At 38.4% G+C, this 17,236-nt stretch overlaps 1 protein-coding gene across 1 annotated transcript in view; it reads right to left on the bottom strand.

Moving 5' to 3' along the window:
* Window positions 1–7,828: 7,828 nt before the first annotated feature.
* The window catches only part of LOC308333308 (liprin-alpha-3-like), a 29,219-nt gene continuing 19,811 nt past the window's right edge, over window positions 7,829–17,236 (bottom strand). Inside the window, exons 21-31 of the mRNA XM_080789624.1 lie at window positions 17,119–17,200; window positions 16,819–17,019; window positions 16,539–16,601; window positions 16,060–16,086; window positions 14,926–15,101; window positions 13,841–13,938; window positions 12,921–13,096; window positions 12,214–12,282; window positions 10,772–10,922; window positions 9,909–9,976; window positions 7,829–8,769 (exon numbers count right to left, since the gene is read on the bottom strand). Of these exons, the coding sequence (XP_080645750.1) occupies window positions 9,924–9,976; window positions 10,772–10,922; window positions 12,214–12,282; window positions 12,921–13,096; window positions 13,841–13,938; window positions 14,926–15,101; window positions 16,060–16,086; window positions 16,539–16,601; window positions 16,819–17,019; window positions 17,119–17,200 (1,096 nt within the window). The 3' untranslated portion in view covers window positions 7,829–8,769; window positions 9,909–9,923. The remainder of the gene's footprint in view (window positions 8,770–9,908; window positions 9,977–10,771; window positions 10,923–12,213; window positions 12,283–12,920; window positions 13,097–13,840; window positions 13,939–14,925; window positions 15,102–16,059; window positions 16,087–16,538; window positions 16,602–16,818; window positions 17,020–17,118; window positions 17,201–17,236) is intronic.

The raw sequence follows: 17,236 nt of genomic DNA, 5'->3' as shown, positions 1-17,236 counted from the left end.
AACTAAGTACAGCCACTCATCACACTGAGCTACCTGCTGGTTACTACAACACAGCTTTTCTGTGCTAGTTGATGTTAGTGTGGAATGCAAAGTGTCAGTAAAGAATGGGGTGGGATTGGCCCCTTTATTTTTTTGTTTGAACCTGAGTGGGCTTTGAACCCACCATCTCCCGATCATGTGGCAGCATTCTAACACACTGAGCCACTGGCTCCAGACAATTCACACTTATTTTTTGTTTCTTTTGTTCTTCTGTAAACTCATAAAGTTTTTCACTCCGTGAGATCAGCCAAAGAGTCGAAGGGTTTTCTGTACCTCATTTGAACTGCCTAAATCCAGGATTGAAACAGGGACCGACCTTTAAATCTTCAGCAGGTTCGAACTTGATGCAGTTGAGAATGTCTGACTTAACCCACCTTTCAGAATATAGAGGTTCTTTAGGAGGTTAAAAAACAATGCACACTTTCGACACAGTAAAATGTGGGTGTTATGGCAAAATAAACTAGAACTGCACCCTATCGAGTGCCTACTTGCTTGTTGCACACAAGTAGGCCTACTAGTACGGACATTTATACAATATTTAGCTCAGTCTTACATCAAGGATGTTTTTCCAAGTTTGTATGTGTATTACAAAGAGCAGGGCCTTTAGTAACTTTTTTCATTTTGCATCTTTGCAAGGTTGTACCTTTGTAGGTTTGTCTCTAATGTATAAGCAAAGTTGTAGCAGCGGTTAAGACACAGGCTTCGCAAACAGAAGGTTCTAGGTTCAAGCCCAGCAAGGGGCTTTTTACAACCGTTATCTTAGTCTTACCCAATATGTCACTCCTAATGAAGAGTGTGATTTGTTGTTTCAGTTTTTATATTGACTCATTTTTTAACCTACAACATTCGGTTTATACATCCTTGTCTTTATGTTTATGCCACAAAGGCATGTGAGATGCATGGTGCAGAGTTCTGTCTCCATGCGACGATGGGTTATAGCCCATGTTTTTTTATTTTTTTTAGTTATCCTCGTTTCTCATCATTTTGGACCATGGGCTATAGCCCATATCGTACGGCATACTATAGCGCGCCGTTTTTCATCATTTTTGAGGATTTGAAAAAAATGACGAAATGACAAAAATGATGGGTTATAGCCCATGTTTTTTGAAATGTTGAAAAAAAAAGTTATCCTCGTTTCTCATCATTTTGGACCATGGGCTATAGCCCATATCGTACGGCATACTATAGCGCGCCGTTTTTCATCATTTTTGAGGATTTGAAAAAAATGACGAAATGACAAAAACGATGGGTTATAGCCCATGTTTTTGAAATTTTGGAAAAAAAAGTTAGCCTCGTTTCTCTTCATTTTGGACCATGGGCTATAGCCCATATCGTACGGCATACTATAGCGCGCCGTTTTTCATAATTTTTGAGGATTTGAAAAAAATGACAAAATGACAAAAACGATGGGTTATAGCCCATGTTTTTTGAAATTTTGAAAAAAAAAAGTTAGCCTCGTTTCTCATCATTTTGGACCATGGGCTATAGCCCATATCGTACGGCATACTATAGCGCGCCATTTTTCATCATTTTTGAGGATTTGAAAAAAATGACAAAATGACAAAAACGATGGGTTATAGCCCATGTTTTTGAAATTTTGAAAAAAAAAGTTAGCCTCGTTTCTCATCATTTTGGACCATGGGCTATAGCCCATATCGTACAGCATACTATAGCGCGCCGTTTTTCATCATTTTTGAGGATTTGAAAAAAATGACAAAATGACAAAAACGATGGGTTATAGCCCATGTTTTTTGAAATTTTGAAAAAAAAAGTTAGCCTCGTTTCTCATCATTTTGGACCATGGGCTATAGCCCATATCGTACGGCATACTATAGCGCGCCGTTTTTCATCATTTTTGAGGATTTGAAAAAAATGATGAAATGACAAAAACGATGGGTTATAGCCCATGTTTTTGAAATTTTGAAAAAAAAAGTTAGCCTCATTTCTCATCATTTTGGACCATGGGCTATAGCCCATATCGTACAGCATACTATAGCGCGCCGTTTTTCATCATTTTTGAGGATTTGAAAAAAATGACGAAATGACAAAAACGATGGGTTATAGCCCATGTTTTTTGAAATTTTGAAAAAAAAAGTTAGCCTCGTTTCTCATCATTTTGGACCATGGGCTATAGCCCATATCGTACGGCATACTATAGCGCGCCGTTTTTCATCATTTTTGAGGATTTGAAAAAAATGATGAAATGACAAAAACAATGGGTTAGAGCCCATGTTTTTGAAATTTTGAAAAAAAAAGTTAGCCTCGTTTCTCTTCAATTTGGACCATGGGCTATAGCCCATATCGTACGGCATACTATAGCGCGCCGTTTTTCATCATTTTTGAGGATTTGAAAAAAATGACAAAATGACAAAAACGATGGGTTATAGCCCATGTTTTTTGAAATTTTGAAAAAAAAAGTTAGCCTCGTTTCTCATCATTTTGGACCATGGGCTATAGCCCATATCGTACGGCATACTATAGCGCGCCGTTTTTCATCATTTTTGAGGATTTGAAAAAAATGACAAAATGACAAAAACGATGGGTTATAGCCCATGTTTTTGAAATTTTGAAAAAAAAAGTTAGCCTCGTTTCTCATCATTTTGGACCATGGGCTATAGCCCATATCGTACAGCATACTATAGCGCGCCGTTTTTCATCATTTTTGAGGATTTGAAAAAAATGACGAAATGACAAAAACAATGGGTTATAGCCCATGTTTTTTGAAATTTTGAAAAAAAAGGTTAGCCTCGTTTCTCATCATTTTGGACCATGGGCTATAGCCCATATCGTACGGCATACTATAGCGCGCCGTTTTTCATCATTTTTGAGCATTTGAAAAAAATGACGAAATGACAAAAACGATGGGTTATAGCCCATGTTTTTGAAATTTTGGAAAAAAATGTTAGCCTCGTTTCTCATCATTTTGGACCATGGGCTATAGCCCATATCGTACGGCATACTATAGCGCGCCGTTTTTCATCATTTTTGAGGATTTGAAAAAAATGACAAAATGAAAAAAACGATGGGTTATAGCCCATGTTTTTTGAAATTTTGAAAAAAAAAGTTAGCCTCGTTTCTCATCATTTTGGACCATGGGCTATAGCCCATATCGTACGGCATACTATAGCGCGCCGTTTTTCATCATTTTTGAGGATTTGAAAAAAATGACGAAATGACAAAAACGATGGGTTATAGCCCATGTTTTTGAAATTTTGGAAAAAAAAGTTAGCCTCGTTTCTCATCATTTTGGACCATGGGCTATAGCCCATATCGTACGGCATACTATAGCGCGCCGTTTTTCATCATTTTTGAGGATTTGAAAAAAATGACAAAATGACAAAAACGATGGGTTATAGCCCATGTTTTTTGAAATTTTGAAAAAAAAAGTTAGCCTCGTTTCTCATCATTTTGGACCATGGGCTATAGCCCATATCGTACGGCATACTATAGCGCGCCGTTTTTCATCATTTTTGAGGATTTGAAAAAAATGACGAAATGACAAAAACGATGGGTTATAGCCCATGTTTTTGAAATTTTGAAATTTCTTCAAATCCTCAAAAATGATGAAAAACGGCGTGCTATAGTATGCCGTACGGTAGGGGCTATAGCCCATGTTCAAAAATGATGAAAAATGAGGATAACATTTTTTTCAAAAATTCAAAAAACAATGGGCTATAACCCATGTTTTTTGAAATTTTGAATTTTCTTCAAATCCTCAAAAATGATGAAAAACGGCGTGCTATAGTATGCCGTACGGTAGGGGCCATAGCCCATGTTCAAAAATGATGAAAAATGAGGATAACATTTTTTTCAAAAATTCAAAAAACGATGGGCTATAACCCATGTTTTTTGAAATTTTGAATTTTATTCAAATTCTCAAAAATGATGAAAAACGGCATGCTATAGTATGCCGTACGGTAGGAGCTATAGCCCATGTTCAAAAATGATGAAAAATGAGGATAATTTTTTTTCAAAAATTAAAAAAACGATGGGCTATAACCCATGTTTTTTGAAATTTTGAATTTTCTTCAAATCCTCAAAAATGATGAAAAACGGCGTGCTATAGTATGCCGTACGGTAGGGGCTATAGCCCATGTTCAAAAATGATGAAAAATGAGGATAACATTTTTTTCAAAAATTCAAAAAACGATGGGCTATAACCCATGTTTTTTGAAATTTTGAATTTTCTTCAAATCCTCAAAAATGATGAAAAACGGCGTGCTATAGTATGCCGTACGGTAGGGGCTATAGCCCATGTTCAAAAATGATGAAAAATGAGGATAACATTTTTTTCAAAAATTCAAAAAACGATGGGCTATAACCCATGTTTTTTGAAATTTTGAATTTTCTTCAAATTCTCAAAAATGATGAAAAACGGCATGCTATAGTATGCCGTACGGTAGGAGCTATAGCCCATGTTCAAAAATGATGAAAAATGAGGATAATTTTTTTTCAAAAATTAAAAAAACGATGGGCTATAACCCATGTTTTTTGAAATTTTTAATTTTCTTCAAATCCTCAAAAATGATGAAAAACGGCGTGCTATAGTATGCCGTACGGTAGGGGCTATAGCCCATGTTCAAAAATGATGAAAAATGAGGATAACATTTTTTTCAAAAATTCAAAAAACGATGGGCTATAACCCATGTTTTTTGAAATTTTGAATTTTCTTCAAATCCTCAAAAATGATGAAAAACGGCGTGCTATAGTATGCCGTACGGTAGGAGCTATAGCCCATGTTCAAAAATGATGAAAAATGAGGATAACATTTTTTTCAAAAATTCAAAAAACAATGGGCTATAACCCATGTTTTTTGAAATTTTGAATTTTCTTCAAATCCTCAAAAATGATGAAAAACGGCGTGCTATAGTATGCCGTACGGTAGGGGCTATAGCCCATGTACAAAAATGATGAAAAATGAGGATAACATTTTTTTCAAAAATTCAAAAAACGATGGGCTATAACCCATGTTTTTTGAAATTTTGAATTTTCTTCAAATCCTCAAAAATGATGAAAAACGGCGTGCTATAGTATGCCGTACGGTAGGAGCTATAGCCCATGTTCAAAAATGATGAAAAATGAGGATAACATTTTTTTCAAAAATTCAAAAAACAATGGGCTATAACCCATGTTTTTTGAAATTTTGAAATTTCTTCAAATCCTCAAAAATGATGAAAAACGGCGTGCTATAGTATGCCGTACGGTAGGGGCTATAGCCCATTAGCCCATGTTCAAAAATGATGAAAAATGAGGATAACATTTTTTTCAAAAATTAAAAAAACAATGGGCTATAACCCATGTTTTTTGAAATTTTGAAATTTCTTCAAATCCTCAAAAATGATGAAAAACGGCGTGCTATAGTATGCCGTACGGTAGGGGCTATAGCCCATGTTCAAAAATGATGAAAAATGAGGATAACATTTTTTTCAAAAATTCAAAAAACGATGGGCTATAACCCATGTTTTTTGAAATTTTTAATTTTCTTCAAATCCTCAAAAATGATGAAAAACGGCGTGCTATAGTATGCCGTACGGTAGGGGCTATAGCCCATGTTCAAAAATGATGAAAAATGAGGATAACATTTTTTCAAAAATTCAAAAAACGATGGGCTATAACCCATGTTTTTTGAAATTTTGAATTTTCTTCAAATCCTCAAAAATGATGAAAAACGGCGTGCTATAGTATGCCGTACGGTAGGGGCTATAGCCCATGTTCAAAAATGATGAAAAATGAGGATAACCTTTTTTTCAAAAATTCAAAAAACGATGGGCTATAACCCATGTTTTTTGAAATTTTGAATTTTCTTCAAATCCTCAAAAATGATGAAAAACGGCGTGCTATAGTATGGCATGAATTGAACAAAGGGCATTGTTCAATTCATCAAAACATTTAGAGACAAACAAATAGACACTTATATGTAGTTAAAGCAACAGAGTTAAGCAACAGAAACAAACAACAATGGATTATACAGTGTAAAGACACCAATTTAATTATAAATGTCAATAAAGTTGAATATCTAATAATATCAATTTAAAATGTATTATCCAATACAAATTTCCTTACCATTTTTAATGTTTTAGTTTTGTATTGCTATTTTTATTTGCTAATTGTAGATTGACCTACTTTTTGTTTCTGGCATTCCGCTGCTTGTTATTTTTTATTTTATTTTCATGTGAAGTACTTTGAGTTGCATTTTATGTATGACATGTGCTATATAAATAAAGTTTAATATGTGAAGTACTTTAGTTGTCAAGGATGCAGACAGAGTTGAACCCAGGAGCAAAGTCACAACAAACTAGAGTATAATAATAAAGTATTTAATAAAGAATTACGAGATATCTTACACAGGGGAATGCAGGTAGGAATCAGGCATGAATCAGAATGACATCAAAGTCAACACATGAACAGGCAGGACATCTGTGACACAGGTTATGAACTGACAATGAGTGTTTGTACTGAGTCCAGTTTTATAGTGAGCAGGTTGATTGGAGAAGTGTTCACTGCTGGGCTGATTAGGTAGTTGACAGGTGTGTAAATGGAACTGGGTGTGCTGGAATGGGATATGGGAGGCCAGTGTGGAGACTGAGGGAGAGACAGAATGTGACAGAGTTGCATTTTATGTATGAAATGTGCTATATAAATAAAGTTTACACCACTGACTGTCCCTCCATATAAAATAAAGGCGAAAGTCACAAAAGAAAATTGATCAGTTACAATTCCAGACTATGAAGAATCATTTAATAAAGGAATACTTCCAGATTCAGTTAAAGATTAGCTACAATAATTGTGATATTAAAAGTTAAATGCTCGTCATATGACATAACAGAGAGGAATGGGCCGGACCCTGCGCGCAGCGGTGGGGGTGGCTGGGGTTGTAGGTGGAACGGAGTAGAGACTAGGGACACCCCTCGGGGCTGTCTTCAGGTGTAGGTGTAGCCGTGTGTAGGTGACGCGCATACTCTAGTCTAGGGTGACGCGAGGTTAGACTGTTGTAGTCCGGAGGGGAGGGGCCTCCGTGTTAGTGACGTACATAACATGTAGAACTAACCAGGATATCTGAAAACAGAGATTGCACACAGAAAAACCCAGGAAAAGTGTTTCTAGTGCCCTAAACATCATTAAAATAAGATCAGGTTGTGTCAGGGGTGAAGTGGCCCTTCAGCTGGGTTTCATCATTCAAATAAAATAGAATTCTGTCCGTTTAGCTATAAAATTATGTCAGGGAATAGGGATACACAGTATATGTCTTTCATTTGCATTGCATCTCCCCCCCCCCCCCCCCCCCCAAGCTTTTATTTTCGTTCGAGTAATAGTACAACTCTAATAGTATTACTTATAATAATGTAATTAAAGATAACTTCATTCAGATTTTTTTTTTTTTATTTCATTTTCCAGATTTTATTTTCTTCTTTTTTTTAGATTTTCATTGGTGGGCCAGTCATAATGGTCCCGCGGGCCTGATGTGGCCCGCGGGCCTGAGGTTGAGTATCACTGGCCTATATCATACGGCATACTATAGCGCGCCGTTTTATTTATTTTTCAGCAGGGGTGCTATGGATATAGGGTGGAGTCTGAAGAGGTGATTATTCAGATTAAGTATTTACTGTTATGAAGGGAAATTGTGAAATAAATACTCGGAGAGCATTGTACAGGTATCTTTTTTTAATTACAGCTTTTACAATCATCATTATTGTTATATTATATTCAATTATCATCACTACTCTCCATTAATAATATTAATTTAAATCATAACACAATTTGTTTTGTCAAAATGTACACATATAGCATATCTTAAATGTTCATAATTTAAAACATATTTACTTTTTCCAACCTAAAATTAAATTACACTCAGTCTAAGTATGAAATGAACGTACAGTTCAAATACATACACACACATACATACTGTACATACATACAATAGTAGTTATCATAAAAAATGATAAAAATAAAATACACACATTTTACAAATTCCTTGCCCAAGCTTCCACATCGTTAGATGATTAACATCATGACTTTCACTCTAAAATGGTTTTGTTTTAGCATGCATATTAACACAAACGCTTAACTTTTTTTTTTTGTTTGAACAGGGTTTTTGTCATAATGCACTTCACTAATTGTCCCATAATCTTTCTTATTCACATTTGTGCATCTCATAGTGTCTGTTATGGCTTAAGAACATATAATTCACTTGACCCGTGTACACGCTACCCATGTGTACGCTCTCCTCTAATAGCTCCCTTTGCAACCTCCCTCTCACTCTGTCCTACTATCCGTACTATACTGATGTTACTTTGTATAGTATAGTAACAAACGTGGGGGGAATGGGCATCATTCTCTAGACTGGGGAATGTATTTTTCAATGGAAAAATAAAATAAAAAAATCACGACACCTCGTGTCAATATTGCCATCTCACACAGTCACACTCGGAACCGAAGATGAACTCACAATGGGTTGATGGAGTCACTTTCTATAGCGTCATACAGCTTCATGCCACAACTGTGGACCATGGAGGGAGAGGGTAACGGGGGACAACAGACAGACAGACATTCACTCATTCTATTCTACATTGTCATCTTGTCAGATATCATTCACTCATTTCTCTTTGAGACGTCTGGCCTGGATCCTGTTGCTCATCTTCTAGTGTCCATCTTCACGTAGATCCACTTTCTTTCCCTTTCAAAATGTATCTTAATTTTTTTTCCTTGGGTTCGGATGGGGAGGGGGGGTTTCTATAAAATGACGACAAAACAACTGCTCTTATTCATGTGATGACACAATGAGAAGCTAATGTGCATGTAGCTTGCGATAAAATTGCGACAGCAGTAACGTGGATAAATCGAGGGAAGAAATGTTTTCCCCAGATTTAGTCATTGCCATTCCCCATTTCCCTGCTCTCACTGCAAACCCTGACCTGACCCTGACTGAGGACAATATAGAAATACTCCATTACAAGTAAAAGTCTTGAATTAAAAATGTACTTGAGTAAAAGTGCAAAGGTATTGGTATCAAAATGTACTTAAAGTACCAAAAATAGCAGATCTACAAGCTCACAATGTGTCACATCACGACGCATTGTGAGCTTGTAGATTGGCTCTTTTCAAATGGCTAAAAAGATAAAGGGCTGTATTTTTTGTGATAATAATAAAAATCTACAAAGTAAAAACTAAGTAACTAAAGTTTTCAAATAATTGTAGTGGAGTAAAAGCACAATATTTGCCTCTGAGATGTAGTGGAGTAGAAGTAAAAGTACAAATACCTCACAATTGTACTTAAGTAGTACTTAAGTAAATGTACTTAGTTACTTTACACCACTGGACGCAACCTCGAGTCATGACTCTTACACATCAACACTGTTGGGTGGAAACCTCATATCTCCATATTGATTAGTTGTTGTTTTGTCTCTTTCTTTGAAATCAGTGCTATTGGTCATACTTTACAAATATGTATCCACTCTTATGCCCTATCTTATACTTTCAAAGACTTTGCCTATAATGACAAGCTGAAAATAGAAATGCCAAGGTGAAAATGATTAGGCAATGAAACTATTTAGAGCTTGTTACTAAGAATTTCATAACTCATAAAAAATTCCATTCATCCATTTTGGGCGGGAACCCGTTTTGGTGTTAGCATTATGTTATGCTTTAGCTATTGAAAAATAGCAGATCTACAAGCTCATAGCTCTACGAGCTTGTAGGTCTGCTATTTTTTGAAAACTGTCAGGATTTAGAATCTGATCTCAGGTCAAAATGCGTTAAGGTTTCTGACGGCAGTGCCATTATGGATTTGTGAGCTGTTTCTTTTCACCTGAGAGCAAAGACTTATTAGGCATTTTGCATTTAGAATGTGTAAATACAGGTGCTTTTCTCACCTGTGTGCTTATCTTTTAGCAGGAATATGTTCTCACAGACCCCGACTCACCCCTTGGACCAGAGTTCACTGAAAGAAAGGACAGCGCAATATTAAATAAAACATTATATCAAGAACAGAAATAAATATGTTACACAATCATACAAGTGCCAAAACTAACAAGAAAAGTTGAGGGATTATTAGGAAGGTATCAGATCATTCAAAGGCTACATGTCCACAGGCATAAACATTTGTTTGGCAAATAACTGATCTAATCTGTCTCAGTCCTAATTGTTTGGATTATTCAAAGCGTATTACAAAGAGTGCATCATTGCATTTATTTAATGTTTTTTACATTGACGACATAGTGTAACATGGCATTATTTTATGTATTGTAATTGTATTTGCATATTTAAGCTGTGAGTGTGTGTGTGTGTGTGTGTGTGTGTGTGTGTGTGTGTGTGTGTGTGTGTGTGTGTGTGTGTGTGTGTGTGTGTGTGTGTGTGTGTGTGTGTGTGTGTGTGTGTGTGTGTGTGTGCGTATTCCTCCACTATCTGCATCGAGTGATCTTGGTACATAGAAATTGATTTATTGGAGTAAATAGTCACTGTGTTGACTAATCAATGTAAATTAAGCAATGTAAATTGCTTAACAAACATTTTGTTTTTGTTTTTTAAATGACCGAAATAAAGATTCAAACTCAAACTCAATTTATTGGAGATTCTGAATTTCAATTTGTTTGATTGTATTCCACTTTTTGCTTTGGCAATGTAAACGTATGTTTTCTCATGCCAATAAAGCACTTTGAATTGAAAAACATTGTGTGCGAGATCATGCCTGCGTGCGTGGGCGCCTGCGTGTGTTCAGCCTAGCTCCATGCTGTACCTTCACTCTGGACTTTCCTCAGGGTGACAGAAGGGGTGGAGATAGCAGAGGCACGGAAGTTGGCGGGCAACGTCTCTGAGGAATCTGAGGCCTTCTCTCTGAACATCTTCCTCCATGAGGGGGAGCGTGTGAACGTCTTGGTGCCGTCCAACTAGCAACACACAGACAACTAAATTAAAACTAAGCTATGTGATAACTAAAATTAACTAAATATATTGACAGTTCCGTCAACAAATAATAACTAGACAAAAATGTAATAGGGAGGGTCTAGTCAAGTGGTGAAGAGATCCAGTAGATTTAAAAGGCAAGTCATTTTATGTTTGTTTGTGCTTGGGTGTTAGAGAGAGAGTTGCACTCTGAACATAGATACTGTAGTAAAAATAAGCATTACGATGCCATTAAGGCATCATAAAACATTACAAAAAATTATGTTTTATGATATTGTCGATTAAAACTAGACCAAAACAAAAACATTTCAGATGACTAAAACTAAATGGAATTTTATTCAAAACTATTTGAAACTATTAGCCTGTGTTCCAGCCTGATTCGCTGTGTTCCGTAGATTTGTATTGTCACTTCGCTACTCAATCTGGCCAGCAGGCAGCAGACTCTTATTTCCTAACATCACCTGCTGTTACATAGCCCCGTTGTTGCTGATACGTCATCAGCTAGCGCCACTCTATCCATGCTTCTCACTGTTGAAAAAAACAGTGCCAGTTCGAGACTCGAGAGTAAAAACCTGCGGTAAAAAGTAAACATTCATTTGATTCAATACGGTTGACGGCTATGTGGGGTGAGTTTAGTGAATGATAAGGAGACTTTGCAGGGCAACAGCAGTAGCTTGGAGATAGGACACTTTCCAGACTGAGTAGCGAGTGACAAAACAGATTCATGGAACGCAGGGATTCAGGCTGGAACCCAGGCTAAAAGACTACAGTGTATAGCTGTTAACTAAAATCAACATTTGCAGTCAAAATCCAACACTGCTCAAATGGGAGGCTACCTATTGTAACTTAGTTTAGTGTTCATGTAGTATGTCGTTAAAAAGCATGATTTTCATCTTTGAAAAATATTACTATTCAAATAATATAAGAAAGACGCTAAAATTGTGAAAATAGGTCATCTTCAATCTCACAGGCTCGCCTGTATATTGGATATTTTCACAATATTTATCTGTGGAACCAAGTCACATTACTAAATGTAATGTCTCAAATCCTACAATTCTATACTGCTTGTCATGGTGGGAGGTCCCCAGTTCAAATATGATTATTTTGGGGGGTTGTTGCCTGAAAAGTAATTTTTGACACGAAAGGATCATTTTAAAAGCTAAAATCCAGAGAAAGTCTCAGCCTTGGCACTATCAGGCTAAAGATGCTCCTGCCCGTAGTGGGAGTGATTATCTTGATTGATTTATTTCGACTGACAAGTCTGAGTTGTCTTACCTCATCCGGCCTCCTCTCTGTTCCCATGGAGATGAGAGCATTGTACTCCTTCTCCAGGAGCTGTCTTGCCTGCGACAGATACACATGGAGTGTTTTAAGATCATAATTAAGATAATTAAGAGGGTGTTGAAGATTGCGATAATCTCGACATTCAGGGAAACAGCAGGCGTGGTAATGTGGATTTCTGACAGCATTCGTGAGATAAGCCTTAAATGATATGTCGACTCGGCATGACGTGTTGAGTAGCTTGTGCGTATTGTGCCTGTGGAAGACTGACAGCCTGGGCACACTTGAACTTCCATGCACGGCCAAAGGAAGCTGTCTTTTGCGTCATTTCCGGCTTTTTAGACAGCTGGTGGATGGAAATGAAGCTCCACCCACGTGGCAGAATGCCGAAGATAATCGATCCCAGTTGGAGCCACTAGAGGGGAAATAGTACACAAATCCTACAAATGGTCTCCTCAGTGGGCGTGGTTTGCTTCTCCTTTGTCAGAGTTTTTTTAAATTATTATTACAGCCATGTTTTGGCATTGTGACATAGTCAAAAATCGAAAATCTTGTGTTATGAATGACCTGATTGTGAATGTGAATGTCATTGCACTGTGCAGTGTGTGCACACTGATAAAGGAGAAATAACAGATGGCAAAATGATTCCCAAATCAGACCCCATCAACCAATAAATAATAATAATAATGTGCATGTGTTACCTGTATGTTCTGATTGGGAATCTGGAGGAGGAGGGCCAGGTCAGTGTAGTCAAAGGTGTCGTCTAGCGCCAGGAGGGCCCCGTGGACCCCGCTCTCTGTTAAGTTGTCTGCAAACTCCTTCAGACCAATCGTCTGCACCCAACACATCACTCGCTCATTGGACCATACCATCACATCTGCGGAGAGGGACAGAGTTATCACCCCACTTGGAAAGTGACTGACCTCACTGATGAAGGACTTCACCATAGCACCCTGAAGTTCCTGAACCCAGGTGCCAAACACAGCTAAGTGCGGATGGTTTGGTAGAATTCGGTTGTTCCCCCAGGTGTAAAGGAAACTGAAACACAGGTTCATGCAACAGCGGAACCGGCTGTGTTCTCAGCCAACTCCCTCCCCACATGGTCAGGAATCCCAGCAGGACTGTACTGTACTGTACTGTACTGTACTGTACTGTACTGTACTGTACTGTACTGTACTGTACTGTACTGTACTGTACTGTACTGTACTGTACTGCATGCTAAATCTAAATCATTTTGGGGTCCAGTTTTAGAAGCACTGCTCTATTATCTAATATTCAATCATGGAGAATTCCCCTTTCACCATGAGGACTGGTGGAGTACTGTAGGTTACACTTACTATGAGGACTGGTAGAGTAGGTTTACACTGTTATACACTATATACGTGGTATGCCGTGCCAAAGTTTTTTGGGGAAAAGCGTATACAGTCTGCTATTCATTTCATCTATTGACCACGCACGAGCGTCTAGCCTATAAGTGTGCATGTCGCGCTGGGAATAATGATGGTATACCGTCTGCAAAACACCTAGGCTACAGCACTGGTTTACACTCACCATGAGGACTGGTGGAGTACTGTAGGTTTACACTTACTATGAGGACTGGTAAAAGTACGTTTACACTCACCTTGGTTCTGATGTTGACTCTCCTCCCTCTTCCTCTCCAGCTCCTTTCTGTCGTAGTTCAAGCGTTTCAAGCACATGATACCATAGTGCATACTGACCCTATCAGAAAAGCAAAACGTCGGATAATTCCCATGTGATTCGACAGAGGACTAGGGGGGGAAAAAAGACTAGGCCAAACCTTGTTGACTTGACCTCTTGTGAAAAGCTACATCGCTTTTTATGACATGACAGATACAAGGAAGTGGCAACTCAGCTGAGGCAAGTGATGAAGTTATTCAGGATATTATATTAAACCAGTGTGTGTTTGTAATGTGTTGAGTGGAACCACTGTAAACGCCTTCTGGAAATGCCGAGTATGAAATTGAAGATAAACAAGCCATAGTGCTTTCATGGGTTCAATCCTTTTAGCATTATATTTGTATGAAGCTGTATGCTTGTATGCTTTTTATTTGCAAACTGTTATAAAGTATTATTGGTGCCAGCCCACTAAATGCAAATGTCGCTGACTGACTTCAGTCACTGACTAATGAAGTTACACCATTGGTTGGCCGGCCAAAGAAAGAAAGGGGAAAAGAATTGCTCAGAGAATTAAAAAAAAGTAGGGGACAACCGATTTCACAGCATGAATAACTACAACAACCAACAAAGCATTAACACACCAGTTTTTGAATTACACTGTGGTGTTCTGGGAGAGCCGTATGTTTTCAGTGGAAGGGTGAAATACTGTGTATACACCGACAGTATACAGTGTACATACAGTATGTGCCCGTGTGCAAAAATATACTATCAATACATTCCAGTGTAAACAGAGGATATTTAGTCTGGGACAATAAAGAAAAAGAAGAACACCCAAGGATTATAATTAACACACACACACACACACACACACACACACACACACACACACACACACACACACACACACACACACACACACACACACACACACACACACACACACACACACACACACACACACACACACACACACACACACACACACACACACACACACACACACACACACACACACACACACACACACACACACACACACACACACACGGTGGAAAACCAATGTCAGACCTGTGGAAGCTGTCCACCATCTTGAGTTGACCCCTCAGTTCCTTCTTGGTGAGGTGGTCGAGCATGCGGGCGTCAACCAGGGATTCCATGAAGTAGGAGCGGTACTGGGGAAGACCCAGGCTGGGCAGCCATTCGTTGCCCACCCACTCATGGTTCATGTCCCCATAGGCTAGAATCTGGAGGGTAGGAGGCAACAAAACAGAGGGAAGGGATACAGTATACGTTGTTTAATGATACATGAGGAGATGATAGACTTGCATGGAAGTGCAACATCCTAAAATCTGTATATGAAGCATGACTAATAGAACATTATTCTTCTATGACACTGATAAACCCTTGTTTGATTTGTAATTTTGTAATTTGTGTAAGAACAAAGTCGTCCATATCCATATAAAGCAACACGAGATGAATGTGCAACGGTGTATAAAATGGACAGAAGGAAAGATGAAAAGTTTTATAAACTCTGTTGACTCAAAGTATTCCCGTTAGTGTGTCATAGTTAGCCTGAATCATAAATCTTCTTTATAAAAAAAACAAAAACAAATGTTAACATGGTTCATCCTGTCTTTTTGTGTGTATATGCATGTACCTTATCTACTTTGACTCACTCAATACACAGTCAAAACCACATTTAGAAAGCTGGGAAGAATATATATTATGGTGAAGTTGGTGGTCAACGTTGAAGAACGCCAATTATTGATTAACACTCATACATACTGTAACTTCTCAACTATTCATTGTAGATTAGATCTCAAATAATTTCACTTCCCTGTACTGTATGTCATGAAGAAAAGTCCTACACACTGCTCTTGCTCAGCACAGAATTTAGTATCAATTTTATTCACACGTTTCGGTCCCTCTGAACCTTATAGAAATGAAATGATACCATCATGATCTCATAGATACTAGCTCAATGGTTGTCTGTGACCTGTGTGTGACTAATTACCTTACAGACATGAACATGATCATGTGACATCATGGCCTATTTTGACACACCACATACTCCATTCCACACAACTTCCCTGTATGTGTCATCATAAGATACTGAGATACGGCTCAACTACAGTACTATGCACGCCTCTGGGCTGTCCTTGTTTAGAGTTGAAGCAGCACTGTGTGGTGACGGCAACTCACCTGGTCCCAGCTAAACTCCTTCTGCTCCTTTGGATTGAGGCGAAGAGGAAAAGAGAGAAAGAGGAAGGAGGTGGAAGGAAGAGGGAAAGATTGCCAGGATGAGCGTGTGCGTTTTACCATAAATGGGTGGTCAGAGGAGGAGGGCGGGGAGAAAAATAGGAAAGGCATATAAGGAGGAATAGTGTTGTTAGTGAGTGAGAAATTAGTTGGAGAAACACCACATCAAAACAGATTTTGAGGGAATAGTAGGGGGGAGGTGAAGCCATACATGCCTAATCAGAAGACAAAACAAAAAAAACACAAAACAGTTCATCAATGTCGGCATATTCATGACATCGAAATATTAATAAATAGCAATTCATGAATTCACTGTGATCAAATACAGAGAACCGTAGGGGGATTGTGCCGTGATGAGTATCTACAGCATGAAGGTTGGTTTGTATAGGTGTAAATGTTCTTAATGTTACTTCAAAACTTACTGGCTTGGTGGCAGCAGTGAGGGATTCCATCTCAGCATGTGTCATCCAAATGTTACTGGTTGACTGCAATGATGAAAAACAAGTGAAATTCATTACTAAAACGCATAACAAAAGTAGGACAACTTTAGTTTTTTTCAACCAAGGTTCATGTTTTAGGTTGTTATTAGAGAAAGTAAAAGATGATAGATGAAGTTTGGGAACCACTGCTGTAGGGTATATAATTTGTGTTTGCATGTCATTGCGTGTATACGTGTATACAGTATGTGATGCCGAGTCTTACTGAGCGAGTGCTTGCGGGTGCAGAGGGGCTAGTGAGGGACACCATCTCCTGGATGGCCAGGCGGAGTTTCAGCCTGTGGAGAGGGTTGCTGATGCCGATCTCCCTCTGGATCTCTGTGTCCGACAGGTTGGCCATGATGGCACCGCTTTTCACGTTGGCGCGGCACGCTGCCACGTACCACGCTGGCATCCCCACCCACAGCTGACGCAACGCAGGAAGACACACAGGACAGTTAAATTGGGTTGCAATGAACAACCCGATTTGAACCTAATCACTGGAAATGATTGCCTAACGCTCTACCTCAAGCCACGTGACCACAGTTGGGCCGTCCCATGAGGCGAAGGGCAGTCCCTGACGGCAGGCTTCCTCTAACAAGTCGTGCCTGAGATGAAAATGGAAGAAGATTCAGAATAGACAC

Source organism: Protomyctophum bolini, assembly GCF_963924005.1.
Source record: "Protomyctophum bolini genome assembly, chromosome: 18".
NCBI lineage: Eukaryota > Metazoa > Chordata > Actinopteri > Myctophiformes > Myctophidae > Protomyctophum > Protomyctophum bolini.
Note: the sequence above shows the minus strand (reverse complement) of the source record. Positions and strands in the feature narration are given on the sequence as shown.